Source organism: Taudactylus pleione, unplaced genomic scaffold, assembly GCF_031769625.1.
Source record: "Taudactylus pleione unplaced genomic scaffold, aTauple2 ptg000331l, whole genome shotgun sequence".
NCBI classification, from domain to species: domain Eukaryota; kingdom Metazoa; phylum Chordata; class Amphibia; order Anura; family Myobatrachidae; genus Taudactylus; species Taudactylus pleione.
The window spans coordinates 3,843,866-3,859,219 of NW_028284732.1; the positions used below are offsets into that span (position 1 = coordinate 3,843,866).

At 43.1% G+C, this 15,354-nt stretch overlaps 1 protein-coding gene across 4 annotated transcripts in view; it reads left to right on the forward strand.

Annotated features, from left to right (window-relative positions):
• The window catches only part of ITGA3 (integrin subunit alpha 3), a 155,710-nt gene that overhangs the window by 36,828 nt on the left and 103,528 nt on the right, over positions 1–15,354 (forward strand). For all 4 annotated transcript variants that reach the window (XM_088443596.1, XM_088443595.1, XM_088443593.1 and 1 more), the window contains 2 exons: positions 5,265–5,392; positions 11,485–11,564. In XM_088443596.1, coding sequence (XP_088299722.1) covers positions 11,514–11,564 — 51 coding nt within the window. In that variant the 5' untranslated portion in view covers positions 5,265–5,392; positions 11,485–11,513. The remainder of the gene's footprint in view (positions 1–5,264; positions 5,393–11,484; positions 11,565–15,354) is intronic.

The window sequence follows — 15,354 nt, forward strand, 5'->3', positions numbered from 1 at the left end:
GGTCAATGTGAGTTTGTAATATATACGTACTTTAGATATAGTTTTTGTGCATCAATGAATACTGCAAGTTACCGCCTTTGTTTATGCTGCTTTTATAGTTTGGATACATGTTATAGTTCTACTATCCTTGTCTGTGTTTACTTGTGTGTGATCTGTTATATGCTTATTATATAAATGGATATAATGCATGGATATTTTTGTGTACGGATTATAGGGGCTGCCTAAGTGGGGGACAAGATTCTCACATATCACACCTCTGACCCATCCAAACCACACATATAGGCCCATATTCAATTTGAGGCGAAAAGTCCGGATCCGCGATACTTTTTCGCTGATGACGTCATTTTCGCCTGTTTTGCTTTTACCCCGTATTCAATTTGAAAGACTTTCCGCCTAGGCAGAAAGTCAATGCAATTTACTAAGCGAAAAAGTTTCGCCTATGAATAGCAGGCGGAAAAAAGTGCAGAATTGGGGTTTTGGGGTGCAACATTGCGGGAACCCCCATGCAGCCTTCAGACAGTCCCCCAAAGGTAAACTGTGTAAAAAAAAAAAAACTTAAGGACACCCCAAAAAATGACTTTGAAAAAGGGGGCAAAAAAAATAATTGGGGTACAAAGTTCAAAACTAGCGAACCTGACTCTGGGGGGGTAAAGTATGCCCCAAGTGTTTTTTGATTGCAGGGGCTTGTGGCAGGTGGATTTTTCACAATTTTTTTAACCACTTTAGCAACTTTTAAATATGCCGACCCCCATTTTCAACTACCCCAAATTTGCTGGGAAAAGTTATTTTCTGGAAAAAATACTCCTGAATACTATTCTACACCACCTATAGAAAAACGCTATTTAGCATCTATTGAGCCCGTTTCAAAAACCCAAATACCTTCAGCAAGCCAAATTGGGGGGTACCATAGTGAACCCCCATGTCAGAGCATCTTTTAGGGGGTGTCAGGCTGATTTCCCCAAATCTGACAGGACTTTCCGCCTGTTCAAGTTTTGCCGGGTCCTGTTTTCGCGTACTTTCAATTTGAATACGGGGTAAAGCGGGCACGCGTGCAATACTTTTCCGCCTACAAAACAGGTGAAGTAGGCGAAAAGTCCGGGCCGCGAAAAAGTATCGCGGCTCGGCTCAAATTGAATACGGCTCATAGTGGCATATTTATAAACAAATATTAGCAATTATTAAGCATCCCGGGATGTATCTAGGTATGACAACTGCAGGGGTTGCAGTTACATTGGGGCCCATTTATTAATGATTGCTTTTACAATGTGATCAGGGCATGTCAGTAGCGCCCATGATTGCATTGCAAAATTCGATCATAACGGCCAGATGTATCATCTGGGACATGCAGGGACACGGGCTCCGAAAGGAACCTGTCCCTGCGATGTCTTCGGAGAGCTGCCGGCCATCGCAGGGGGTGGTGCGTACTCGCAGTCCCGCGGCCTTCACATGCACAGCCGTCATAGCCGCTATCATGTTATGTTATCTGTGTAAAATGTCACTCAGGAGGCTGGCAACGCTATATATAGTCTTTGTCTGTAATATGTGCAGCACCTACTATTTTTGAAAAAGTATAGGGTGTGCTTTGGTACTGTCCCTGCTTGCTCTGTGTGCTCATTTCTTATTGTAGTGTTGTATGTCATTGAAGCTTGGCATCATACCCATGTGACCTGCCTGTGTTCGTCATTGTGCTGAAGCCTGAGTGTATGAATGAATGTTGGCACTGCCCGCTATGTGTCATTTAGGGTGTGGTGTGGGGAATGTTATCTTCAGCTTCCTCTGAATCACCTCCTACCCCAGGCATGCCAGACATGCAGGTAGTCTATGGTTAGTCACAGGAGAATCTCGTACCATTTCCCCCAATCTGGCCATTGACCTATTAAGCTCCTGTGAAGTAATCTTAATTGTACTGCAGAAAATCATATTTTCTCAGGCAATCATTCTCTACATTAGGCACATGATAGTAAAAGGTGTTTTAAGGCAAATCACTTGATTATGTTATGGTACAAAACAAGTTGTAATACTCCCCAGTCTTCTCAGTTCATCAGACATTAACCCCCTCAGGCCTTTACTGTTTTTCACAGACTATCAACATCTGCAGCATGTGCTGGAAGCTAGACCACATGAAAGCAATCTGTGTCTCCAGCTGTTATGAAACTACAAGTCCCAGCATGCTTTGAGACAGTTTATCATAGAGAGATAAACTTGTAATCACTCTGCCTTTAGTAGTTAATGGATTAATGTGGTTATAGTTTTCAGGTATGTTGGCTAGGCAGACTCCTATACAGTCCATTTGCTGACTAAAACCAGGCGACCTTAATCTAAACACTTTGTCAGGATGCTGGGGAGAGAAGGCACGAGTGGGAGGAAGCAAATAGCGTGATGAGGAATGAGAAATGGCGGGGGAGATAATAAATTAAAGCCTGGAGAAAGATTATATAGCAAGGATGTAAATATGTAATTTTTCAACAGTATGTGGGTAATACAGCCCATGTACAACTAACATTTTTGGCATATTTGATTGCAAATAGGAGCTCATGTGTGGGAACTTCCATGTAGCCCAGAGTATTCGCCAACCCTCTGGTTGGGCCTGAGTGGTGGAGGTGGTTGGGGTCGGGGGGATTAAAAGGTACATGCAGGGATGAAAAACCTTTTCTGCTGCGTAAATGGCTGTATTGTCAGGAATGGTAGCAAATTTGGGGAAGGGCAAGCGCTCGGTGATCTAGCATGTAGTATGGACATGTGCTATTATGTGTATTGGCTGTATCCCATGACATAAATGTGTAAAGAAAGTTGTGACTCTGAGCTTCTTGTCCTACTGGTCAGCAATAACTGTAGGCAGAACTTTCGATATATAAATGTTGTTATTTGGAAATAAAATTCCTGGTATCGTCAGTTTATAGAAAGTCACGTTCTGATGGTGTAATATGTCCGCTTTGCAACAACTGTGGGCAGTGTGTTCGTTGATGCCAGAATAGCATTAGTCTGTAGCAAGTTGCGTTATGATGGTGTGATGTGACAGCTTAGCAATAACTGTGGGCAGTGTGTTCAATGATGCTGTAGTTGTGGTGATTTATACTTTTACACACTTGCTCCCATTAGTTCTTGTTTGTTGTGTGCACAAAAAACCTCTTCTTGCCTCTACTTCACCTTGGGTACCTCAAAACAATGAGTACAGTATCAGGATTGTGCGGACACTGGTGGTGCAGATAAAGGTAAGTTGGATAGTACTTACCAAAACAGCTTCTGCTGGTCCTCCTGGTTCCCTATTGGGAGAGGTACCGGTAACCAGGAGGACCAGCAGAAGCTGTTTTGGTAAGTACTATCCAACTTACCTTTATCTGCACCACCAGTGTCCGCACAATCCTGATACTGCACTCAGTGAACACACTGCCCACAGTTATTGCTAAGCTGTCACATCACACCATCATAACGCAACTTGCTACAGACTAATGCTATTCTGGCATCAACGAACACATTGCCCACAGTTGTTGCAAAGCGGACATATTACACCATCAGAAGGTGACTTTCTATAAACTGACGATACCAGGGATTTTATTTCCAAATAACATTTATATATCGAAAGTTCTGCCTACAGTTATTGCCGACCAGTAGGACAAGAAGCTCAGAGTCACAACTTTCTTTACACATTTATGTCATGGGATACAGCCAATACACATAATAGCACATGTCCATACTACATGCTAGATCACCGAGCACTTGCCCTTCCCCAAATTTGCTACCATAATATATAGAGGTTGGAACACCTCAGAAAGTAAGCAGCTAGTGATTTAGTGGGTTCAAGTACATCCTGTGAGCGCCTACCATTCTATATTGATTGTTTCGTGTATTGTCAGGAATGTTTTCATAAGTTCATCTTTTTTTCTGGTGTCAGTTTTGCTCCTATCAACCCCACTTTGTATCACATTTGAAATAGCAATGTGGTTGAGGAGGCATCTTCTAAGACCACCTCTTGGCCTCTATTGCTGTTTACGGTCAGCTGAGGTGAGAAGAGGAGAGACCAACTCCTAAAGCTGGGTACACATTAGACAATCCGCAAACGATGCGATGGTCGCCAAGATTGCCCTTGAACTCCCTGACAAACGTTATCATGCATACAATTTTCAAAACGACTGAACGATGTATCTTGCATTGTTTTGTGGTTAGATCGTTAACTATATAATGTTAACATATCGCCTGGTAATCTGGTAGTGCGTACACACTGCACAATTTCCCGGATATCTTGAACGGGATTGACAGATTGAGCTGCATGTAGGGGCGACCTGAAGATACGACGTACGACGCCACAGGAGCACACATAGTGTGTACACACTTGACGAAGTGATCGATTTGTCGTTCCACTCCGTCGGAATCGGGCATATCGTCTGTCTATGTGCCGCTAGCATACAGGGAGAGGCATTGACTAACCACTAAAGACAATTTTTATTGGGTGAGCAGTTGTCAACCAGAACAGTCATTGAGCCCTCCCACGCTGAGAACCAGCAGATAAACAAGGTTGTGAAAGATAGTCAGCAAATGGTAAAGGGTGAACAAGCACATATATGTTTATATTTTAACTTTACTGGTAAATTTGATTGCATTAAGCTCTTATTTGTGCCTAGTACAAATGAATTTCATGCAGTCTAGCTGTCCCTCTGTACAGGTTGCTGATAAAGTTTAATATCAATAGTATTGTTAATTACCATTTAACATAAAATAAAAAATAAATTAATAAACTATGCTGTCAAATGTCTGTAGAAAATTTCTATATTCTGACAGAACTGACTCATATAGTTCATACTGTTTAAAGCGTTTTGTAAAGGTTATGTAGCTTTATTGTTCCATTCACATCAATCAATTTATGTGGCCCACTCTGTATAGTAGGTCTTGTGATTATAGACAAGTCACTTATTCTGCAATTAGTGTACCATTAGAAGACTCTCCAGACAGGTTGATACTTAGCTGATAACAGAGAAAAGTGGCTTGGCTATGCTGCATAGCAAATGTAAACACAATGTTAATCATATCAGTAGTATCAAATATAAATTTGTTAAAGTTATCAGTAACTCATTTGTATATGGTTGGTGACACACAATAAGATTTGACCATACAGATTTTATTTACAGCAGTTTATATATATTAAAGTTACTTGTGTATTATACTTATATATGTTGTGTAGCTAATATTACAAATGTGTGTTATATGAAATGAAATGCTAATATTCAAAATTTTTTATGCTAATGACCTCCATTTTGTATCTTACACAGGCTGCTTTCAGGGGCTCCACAAGATGCAGCGCCCCCCAATGTAAAGGCTAACAGAACCGGTGCTCTCTATGCCTGTCCCATCACCGCCTCAAAATCAGATTGTTTCAGAGTCCCCATTGATCAGGAAAGTAAGTTTGGGAATAACTCACCGATGTTCCAATATGCTGTGTCTGTTACTGTCCATCACTGCTGTAATATCAGATGGCTTCTATGGTGTTTGAATATCCCACACTTACCAAATGATGTTAAGTCATGGGAAAGAGAGCCTCTAAATGAAACAGTACTTTGAATGTTCCTGGGGTTCTACTCCCAATGGCAGCTCCAGCTTGCTGTCCAATGTCCTAGATCAGTGTTTACCTAGCTCATTCCTCAAGGAGCACTAACAGTGCATGTTTTCCAGGTCTCCTTACAGAATCACAAGTGAAATAATTAGCTCTACTGTACCTGTGGTTCTTTTAAAATGTGTCAGCCATATTTGTCATATTTTGGGGTATCCGGTTTGCATGTGTTTTGTATAGCCAATAAGATAAATCCAAACTTTCTCTAATTTGGTTAATTGAACAGAGTACAACTGAACCGCACATCTCTATAACAAACGTAACTGACAATAAATCAGGATGGAGCTAAGGGCTGCAGGTGAAGGCTTAGAGGTCCGCAATTGGCCTTTGGACCTCCTGTTGCCTATCGCTGCCCTAGATGGTGACATATGGAGGTGCCCTTAAAGAATCAAATGCCACCCAGTATGTCTTCTAATGCCTTCCCCCTACCCCATTCTCTAACTGTTTATGGCAGTTCACTATAGATGGGCCCATTTATCATTCTATATTTGTGGCTATATCCCCCAAAACACCAGTTTTCGGGGTTAACCACAAATATTAATTTTCCCCCAGATATATGAAGGAGGGACCGCAGCAAGTATCTCCGATACCTGCTATGATCCCTCCATTCCCGTTGGCAGCCGCATCCCCCATAGCTTTCTTGCCAGATTTACAAACATCCGGAATGAGTTGCATTCCGGATATTTGCACCCGCAGCTAACGTTATCTGAAGATGGCGTTAGCTTCTATAGCCTATGGGCTACACTGCGCATAATTTGCCGGTGGAGGGTTCCTCCGGCCCTCCCCGGCAATGGCAGCTGTGCATGTGCAGTCAGCAGGACTGCGCATGCGCAGCAGCCCCGTCAGCTCTCTGGGCACATCGCAGGGACGGGCCCCTTTCAGTACCCATGTCCCTGCATGTGCCAGATGATACATCCAGACGCTAAGATCGCATATTGCAATGCGATCATGGGCGGTGTCATGCCCAGATCGCATTGCAATTGCGACCATTAATAAATAGTGTAGCAAGGTCGGGGAACTGGTACCATCTCCTCGGGTAGATGACACTGCGCAGCAGCTGAGACATCACACAAAGTACACTGGTATGGTGCAACTGGCCTCCGCCAGTTTTATTAGGCAAACAAACAAAACAAACAGAAATAAACACCTTGCCGTCTGGCTCTAACTATGCAGAAGTAGTCCTAGCTCACTAATAAACAAAGTATAAGAAGGCTTTTTCCAGGTTTAGTTTTTACCTGATTCCCACAGAGACGCAAAATACTGTCCTTTCCCCAGGCAGTATCTCCCTGTAATGGTCAGCCTCACAGCACTAAAAACAGCCACACAGCTGAAAACCCTAATTAGTCTCCTGTGAAGCTAATAACACAAAAAACTCCAAACACAAACACCTTCCTGAGGTTTCAAAACACATAGGTCAGGAATCGAGGGCAAATATACCTGCTTTCCACTATGATGCCAGTGACCTTGTCACAATAGGGACCTAAGTGAGCATTCCCACAGTTTGCATTGAATATGAAACTATTGATCTCCCTGGTCACTTTCCTTTGTACCTTCAGTTCTAATAATCAACCTTAAGTTCCTATGAACTTACTGCAATACATAAAGTCAGAAAGTTCAAGCAATGATAGTAAAAGCTGCAAGTGGTCATGTTCAAACCAATACAGTAAAGTCACCTGATGGTGTAAAATCACTCTTATCTTTTATATAGTCAGTATTACTATATATGTAGGAGATTTAGAAGCACTGGTGTTCAGGTAACTGCTCAAAAAGGTGTTTGTAGGAATTTTCCGATCTGTTGTAGGAAGTGTATACACACAGTGACTGCATTCTGTGTAGGAGAAGGAGGGGTACAAGCTGTACAGAAGTTATGGCCACACCTATTCTATTCAATGAAATGTCCTGTACAACCAGGATTTAGAGAGAGGTTACGCATAGGTGCACCAGGTTTGTGACTCATGTAATTCATATATTTGCTTCATACAACTTCCCATTTACCCTCTGCAATGTGGGCTGTGTGCATCAGACATTTTGCAGACATTATAATAGCTTTTCTGCCTCTTTATCAGTATAGTTCAGTATAAAAGTGGCACAACCACACACAAGACATTAGGCATGCCAATCACACTGCCCATGTCTAACTGCACTTCCATAACAATCGGAGCAGCACAATCTGACACATCCTTTTCACAAAGCGCTGGTTGATGCCATAAAGGTAATTAACCACAATCTATCTGTACAGCAAGGTACAGGAGAATTGTTTGCAGAATTCCAGTGATAAAATACATTAGGCTTTAATAACTATGAATAATGTTTACTTTCCAAGCATCATTTATCATGATTTATGCTTTTTGTAATCATAGAACGGATTTTAGCAAAAATTCCAAAACAAGTTGTGCAGAAAGCGCAGCCAGCTTGTCTAATTACAGACATGTCCTGTGGCAGCATCTTGTGTGAACATGAAAAAGGTTTATCTATTCAGTTGAGCAGTAACAGCAGCATAGTTAGTAAATAATAAAGTAGCACTTTTTTAATTGATATTCACTACAAAATATTTTTATTTTTAAACGTTATATAACTTGACTAACCAAGTGCTGTTTCAAAAAAGTCATTAGTCTGTGATTCTTCGCCCTCCAACTTTCTTTTTCACGTGACAAAAATACTTTTTTTTTTTACACTTTGTTGCAACAATGTTACAAGTTACACTCAGGTGGAGGGGGCAGGCTGTTGAAAGCATTGATTGTGTCACATGTAATTGGTGGCCAATTTGCCTATCTCCACACAAAAATATGGAACCATCTAGGGAAGCATTGTGTCTTACCCAATAAAATAGGTTTGGATTCCACACACATTGTCTGCCTCATCATTTATTCACCCACACACAGCCACTGACAAAATCTCCCATTAGCCTCATCACTCACGTCTCTCTCCCCTCCAGCCATATTCCCCCCCCCCCTGCCCTCCTCCATCTGTCCTCCCCCCACGCTACCCACCCAACACTACACACAGGAGCGCACGCATATCCTAGGGCCGCCCACTGCCCCCCAAGCCTTCACCTGCAGCTCCTTTCTGATATTATTGTCAGTTATATTTGTTACAGCTTGGAATACTTGCCAACATGCCTGCTAATATATTATTACAGATAGGTGTGTATTTCCTTCATTCAGTTTATTGTTTTAACTTATTACTGAGATTTAGGGGTCTATTTACTAAGCTTTGTTTGGAGATAAAGTGAACGGTGATAAGGTACCAGCCTATCAGCTCCTAACTGCCATGTCACAGGCTGTGTTTGAAAAATGGCAGTTAGGAGCTGATTGGCTGGTACCTTATAACCGTTCACTTTATCTCCTTACACAGCTTAGTAAATAGACCGCTAAGGGTAGTGTGTGACCGGTTTGAAGGTTGGAGGACTGTCTAGGCAGCCCTTGAAGAGCAGCAGATGACTTAGGTGATTTAAGAGCAACAGGATCAGGCCACAAAATATCTGCCTCCACTGTGGGTGGACATATGTACACTTTGGTATAGAAGACTAGTTATTACCACTGTGGTGTAATAAAAAGAGCCACAGTAGTCAGCAACAGAAAAATTAGGTAAAAGCAAATCTTATAAATAGCAAGCCTTTTTTAATGATTTCTTATCGTTTACTATTTATTATGATTTACACACTTTTCTGTAGCCAAATGCTACTTGATTTGAAATTTCAGTTAGTGTAAATATTGCCTTATAATTGTGTGTGGAATTTCATATATCAGGAGTCTTCATCCTGATATTATACAGCTGCTGGAAAGTAGAGTACAGCTCCCACATGTCTCCAGCCAGTGGGAGGCAAAGGGTTGCAGCTTGGCATCTGGAGAGGAGCAGGTTGCAGCTGTCCTGTGTAGCAAGAACTTTGTTACAGATGTGCTACCATTGCAGTTTTACAACTTGTTACTTGTTTGTGCATATTAGCAATGAAAGTAAACATACCGTTGTAGCAAATTGTAAATTGATATTTAACACTTTACATGACATTCATTTCCATGGCATGTGATATGTAAATATTAATTTCAGGTTTGGTACACATGTACAGCAAGTAAATACATGTTTCCTTCAACAACTGCTCTTGCCTGCACCAGACAGAATCGTTTGTATGTTTTATTTATTTATATATTGTTAATTTTCTTCCCACTCTTCTTCCATTTGTGAGTGGTGAACATTAGGGAAAAGGAAGTAATATGTATATCTCCACTGGCATTCCTGGTACAAACATTTCCTAATTCATACAACAAAATCACTTTACATGTGCTCATTATTTGGGCGTCTCTTGCCTCCGCTCACCTGTCATTTCATGGTGGATTCAGTTCTCTTGATCGGGAGTGGACAGTTAAACAAATGATAGGATGGAATAACATATTTTACTTCATGCCAGGGCCTACATTAATAATTCCAACCCCAACTTTGGGCAGGATATTTCATACAGAGCCTTTGTAGAATGTTGCTTAAGCAACATGATGTTACCATTTCCAACTTTTATGGAGAACTGAAAGAACAAACAAGTCACTGGTGGGTCATGCTAGGACGGACTTCATGATACTTTATGATCCAAATATTGTTATTATTATCTTTTATCTAAAAGGCATCACCAAGAGTACATAGCGCCATTTAGGGAGAATTACTATAGTGTAAACAAGCAATATAATATAAAAAGTACAGACAGACAGTACAGGGCAAAACTCTTAACAGTGAGATATCGATAAGAAATGAGAGACTGCTATTGGCAATAGTACTCAATGACCCTGTACTACCTGAGAAAGGACACAGTCACTGGCTGTGAGAGGGGAGGGGGGAGGGGCATACTGGAGACAAGGTTAGTGCAGTATGAGATACAAAAGGGTTGAGGGCCCTGTTTTGGAGTTTATACCTCGGTGGAGAAGAGGAGGGAAGACAGAGTGCTAGAGAGAAAAGAGGACTGTTGTATTTTCAGGGCATGTTTGAATCCCTGCTAGCTGGTAGATGTTTTTATAGGATGGGGAGTTAGTGCCAGAGAGGGGAGCAGCATGAAAGAAGACAGTCAGAGGTGGAGCGGAGAGGGCGAAAGGTAGTGTGGTATGAGATAAGTTCTGAGATGCAGGAGAGGGTGGAGGGATTCAGGGCTTTGACAGTGAGAGTGAGTAGATTAATTCTGGTGGAGGGGAAGCCAATGAAGGAGTTGAAGGAGAGGAGAGGTCAAATTAGAGTGTCGAGAAAGGAAGACCAGACAAGCAAGTAGCATTAAGAGTAGATTTAAGATGGGAAAGGTGAGGAAGTGGAAGACCAACAAGTAGTAGGTTACAGTAGTCCCGGCGAGAGATGGAAGGCACATGAATAACACATTTCATAGATAGCCACCATGGTGTGGAAAGACCTTAGCCTGAAGGTGTTGCAATGGGAGTAAGAGATACAGTAGCATGAATATGGCAAGTGAAGGAATGAGAGGTCAAGGGTGATACCCATGGAGCAGGCTTGGGGGACCGGCGAGGTAATAGTGTTAGATACAGAAGGAGTGCTGTGGATGGGAAAAGGGACCTTGGAGGGTGGGTGGACAATAATCTTTGTCTTAGACAAATTGGGATGTAGAAAGCACTGGGTCATCCAGAAAACAATAGAAGGGAGACAGTTGGAAATGGGAGGGGTATAGGTCAGGGGAGGAGAAGTAGATTTGTGTATCATCAGCATAACGAATGGCTGGGCTGAGTCTGCATTTCAACTTGCTCCCATATAATTAACAAGTGCCTCTTTTTCATCCCACTAAACAGAATTTAAGGTCTTAAAAACTAATAGTTATTTTTTTTAAAACAATTGATATTATTTGCTCTGTTCATGGCTGTCCTGTAACTACAATGTATATTCTATTAATCCCTAAACAGGTCTGCCTGGTACAAACATAATTGAGGATATGTGGCTAGGAGTCACAGTGGAGTCGCAGGGTCCTGATGGACGAGTTCTGGTGAGTTTATTTATTATGCATGCAATGCTTCTCTGTGCATCATGTTTGTGATCCTACTCATGGATCAAATGGATTCTTGCACTGGACACTGACATTAATGGTAACACGCTGCTGAGCACTGTGTAATACTCCTTTCAGACATATGCCCAGACAAATACACGGCTCCAACCTGGGTTTTTCAACACAGGTGCCAACCGGGTCTTTGATCTGAGAACCCCTTTGACTCTACACCTCAGACCTGGGAAATTCCTGGGTCGACCCCTTTCAGACATAAGCTGGGCCTGCCCTGACATTAGTGTGAAGTCACTGAGAAACTGAACACATAGCAGCTTTTCACTAAAATAGATTTATTCCGATGTAACAAGTCTCATATTTTTTTTGATATGCAGAATCATGTAAAGTGCTGGTCTTATTATGTGCAAATAAGGATATTCATAACTGTATCATAAATATAAAAATACACAATATTTGACATACAAAAACTGCCAGTCATCCTAAAAAAAACTTTGCCTTGACCTTTAAACATACACATTATATCACCTGCCTAAAACAAATGCTACACTCTGGGCCTGATTCAGACCCGCTCACGAGCGCTGAGCGCTCGCAAGTGGGTCGATGGTGCCCTAGTGCGCATGCGCACGACGCAGCCAGCTCCGTCGTGCGCATGCGTGAGAGCCGGCTAGCGACGGGGAAGCCGTCGCTCCGGGTCTCGCACCAAAGGGGGCGTGCTGTCGATGTTGATTGACAGCACGCCCCCTTTGGTGGGCGTGCCGAGGGCGTGGCTGCCAGACGAAGGCGTTCCCATGGGAACGCCTACCGTCTGGGTCCGGCCCCACTGACATCACTAGTGATGTTAGTGGTAGTGATTTTGGCTCTGATAGAGCCAAAATCACTCCAGGGCTTGCGGTCACCGAGACCCTACCGCAGGGTCTCGTCGCAAGCCCGATGGTCGCGATGGTCTTGACCATCGCGACCATCTTTTTGGCCGCTCGCATATGCTGTGGGTGGTCACCCACAGCTATGCGAGCGGCCAGGAGGCTGCTCCAAGTTTAGGTAGGAGGGCCCTGATTCAGAGCGAGCGCTCTGGTCAGAGCGTCCGGCTCTGAATCAGGCCCTCTGTACACTAAAACATAACTAAAAGTTTGACACAACATGTAATACAGACATCACTTATTATAAATTCCTGTGAACAGTGAAATCAGAATTCTGATTTGGGTCAGTGGGTTGTGGTGAACTAGGTGTGGCTGGGTCCAAAAAAAAATGGGTTCTGCACACATTCCTATAAGCACCCTCTGCATATTTTTTTGTAGTTCTTTCATTTTCATGAAATCGCTACATCTTGGCATCTTTTTGGACCTGCATTGCTGCATCCATTTCTCGAAGCTGCACACAAATTATGTTTGTCATGGCTCTTGTGGCAAGCTCCATCTTTGACTTTTTCTTAAGATGCTTACACATGGTATGATTAAAGTAGACGATATGAACAATAACGATATCAATCATAACGTTATCGTTCATATTGTGCATTTTTTGGTGTCCAACAACCTGCGATGCGTGGGCACGTATAGACGATATCGATATTGTCCATTGCCCGTGCATGCAGGCCAACCTGGTCGATATCGACCAGGTTACTATAGAGTCGTTGGTGGTGTGCTGGATGATCGATATCGATCATCCATCACACACGGGAGATCGAACAACTATATCGTTATCTTTGTCGATTGTCCCGTGTATATGCACCATTAGTCCTTTTAGAAAAAAAAAAACTCCTTAGTGCCTTCTTGAGAATTGACTAAAGTTTTTTAACACTTGCTGATAAGTTTTCTTCACTCCCCTTGCAAACAGGATTTGAAATTAGTTTGGGCGGAGAAAGTATTTGAGCAATATTTCTGTGTTTAATTACAATTGAATGTATTTTTGAACAATACCAGAACATATTGCAAATAGCAGTGCGGTAAGCTGATCTGTGCTTTTGGACTCCTTCCATTAGTATACCTGCTTTACGCTGCAACAGATACCGTTTCTAAGTTTGTGTTTGCAGTTTTTGATGTATATTGTATTTTGTGTATTTTTAAGTTTGGGTTTGCAGCATATTTTGTTATTTATTTAACAAAAAAACAATAGTGTGTAATTCAGTGAATACATGTTAACTTTCATTTGGGCGTAACGATGGCCTCTCTGCCTGAGACTCTGCTCCTGGTGGCTCCGCTGGCATAAATAAGGTGGCTTTGGATGGAATTTCACTGTGACCATGGTGGGCTCTGCACCAGCCACGATGGCGAGCTCTGTTGACTGCTCTCCGGAGTCAAAGTTGGCGTCACTGTCTGCATAGCAGCGCCACTTGACGTGGACAAGGCGATAGGGTTTGATATTGTTGAGTTTCCAAAAACAGCCTTACAGAGCTCATAATAAGGCCACTCCATGCGTCCAGGGTCATGGACCTTGCGGTTTTGCTTGTGAATCAACTTCAGTTTGTTGATGTCCTGTTGCTGAGTTTTCTTTACACCCCAGGCACCCAGGATCTTGGCGATATTGCTATATACAGTTGCGTCCTTCACTGTTCCTCTTATTTGGGACTTTGGGCCTGATTCAGAGCCGGACGCAATTAGCGCTCGCTCGTTCAGAAAAAGGGGGTGGCTATTCAAATGAACCGTTCGCTCTTTGTGGTCTGTTGCCACCTCTATGTCTGAACGAGCGAACAAAACATGCAGACATTTATTTGAAAAATACGCAACCTGGCCACTCGCATCATACGTTATGTCCGCTATTTATTAGATTAATCGAGTACATCGAACAGCGTATGAACTGCTCGCTATTCTTGTGGTTGGTTTTTGCTACCACTATATTGCGAGCAGTTCTGACTATAAAACAACCAGGTGACGTGGTCAATGATGCTGCTGTATTAATTATGCACACCCATAAAACGCCCGTATTGACCTTTAGGCACGCCTGCGTTCTGATCTCCACTCCCCGTTTTCAAGCATCTTCCCCTGTTACCACCCACATACGCCGCCTCGTCATTCAAAATAGCAGGCTTTCGCTATATAGCGAACAAATGATTTTCGGCCGCACTGACTGGTTCGCGCATGCGTATTAAAAACCGTACGCATGCGCAGATGGGCGAACATCGCTCGGAACGAGCGTACTGCCGCTTACGAGCGGCTCTGAATCAGGCCCTTTATCTCCTCCTTTCCCTGCACTACCAATAGCTCTCTCACCTCTTCATTCTTCCAATGAGACATTTTTAAATTGTAAGCACAGTTCTCCTGAGTCTTCTTGGCGTCCTGTGCCGTCTGCCGCGTATGATGTAATCAGTAACAGCCTCAGATAGCCCCGAGCAGCCAATCTGCTCCTTTTCTGCGTGACCTGGGTCTAAAAACCTGGGTCGCACCATTCAGACATAATCTGGGGCACTGACCCAGGCTACAAGTACCTGGAATAACTGTGATCGATTGAAGGGGCACGGACCCAGGACGGTCAACCCGGGTCGGACCCTTTCAGGCATAAGCCGGACACGGGCAGTTTCGCCGTACCCTGGCAAAATCCAGGGTTTCTCGATATGTCTGAAAGGGGTAAGATTTATGGACTTTGGGCCTGATTCAGATCCGCTCGCAAGCGGGTTGATGGTATGCCAGTGCGCACGCGCGAGCCCCGGAGTGAGCGCATAAAGCAATCGCAACAAACGGGGCGGCTGTTGATGTCGATGATCGACAGCTCGCCCCGTTTTGTAGGCTGGGAAGGGGGGCTGGCTGGGCAAATGGAGGCGTTCCTGCAGGAACGCCTTCCGTTT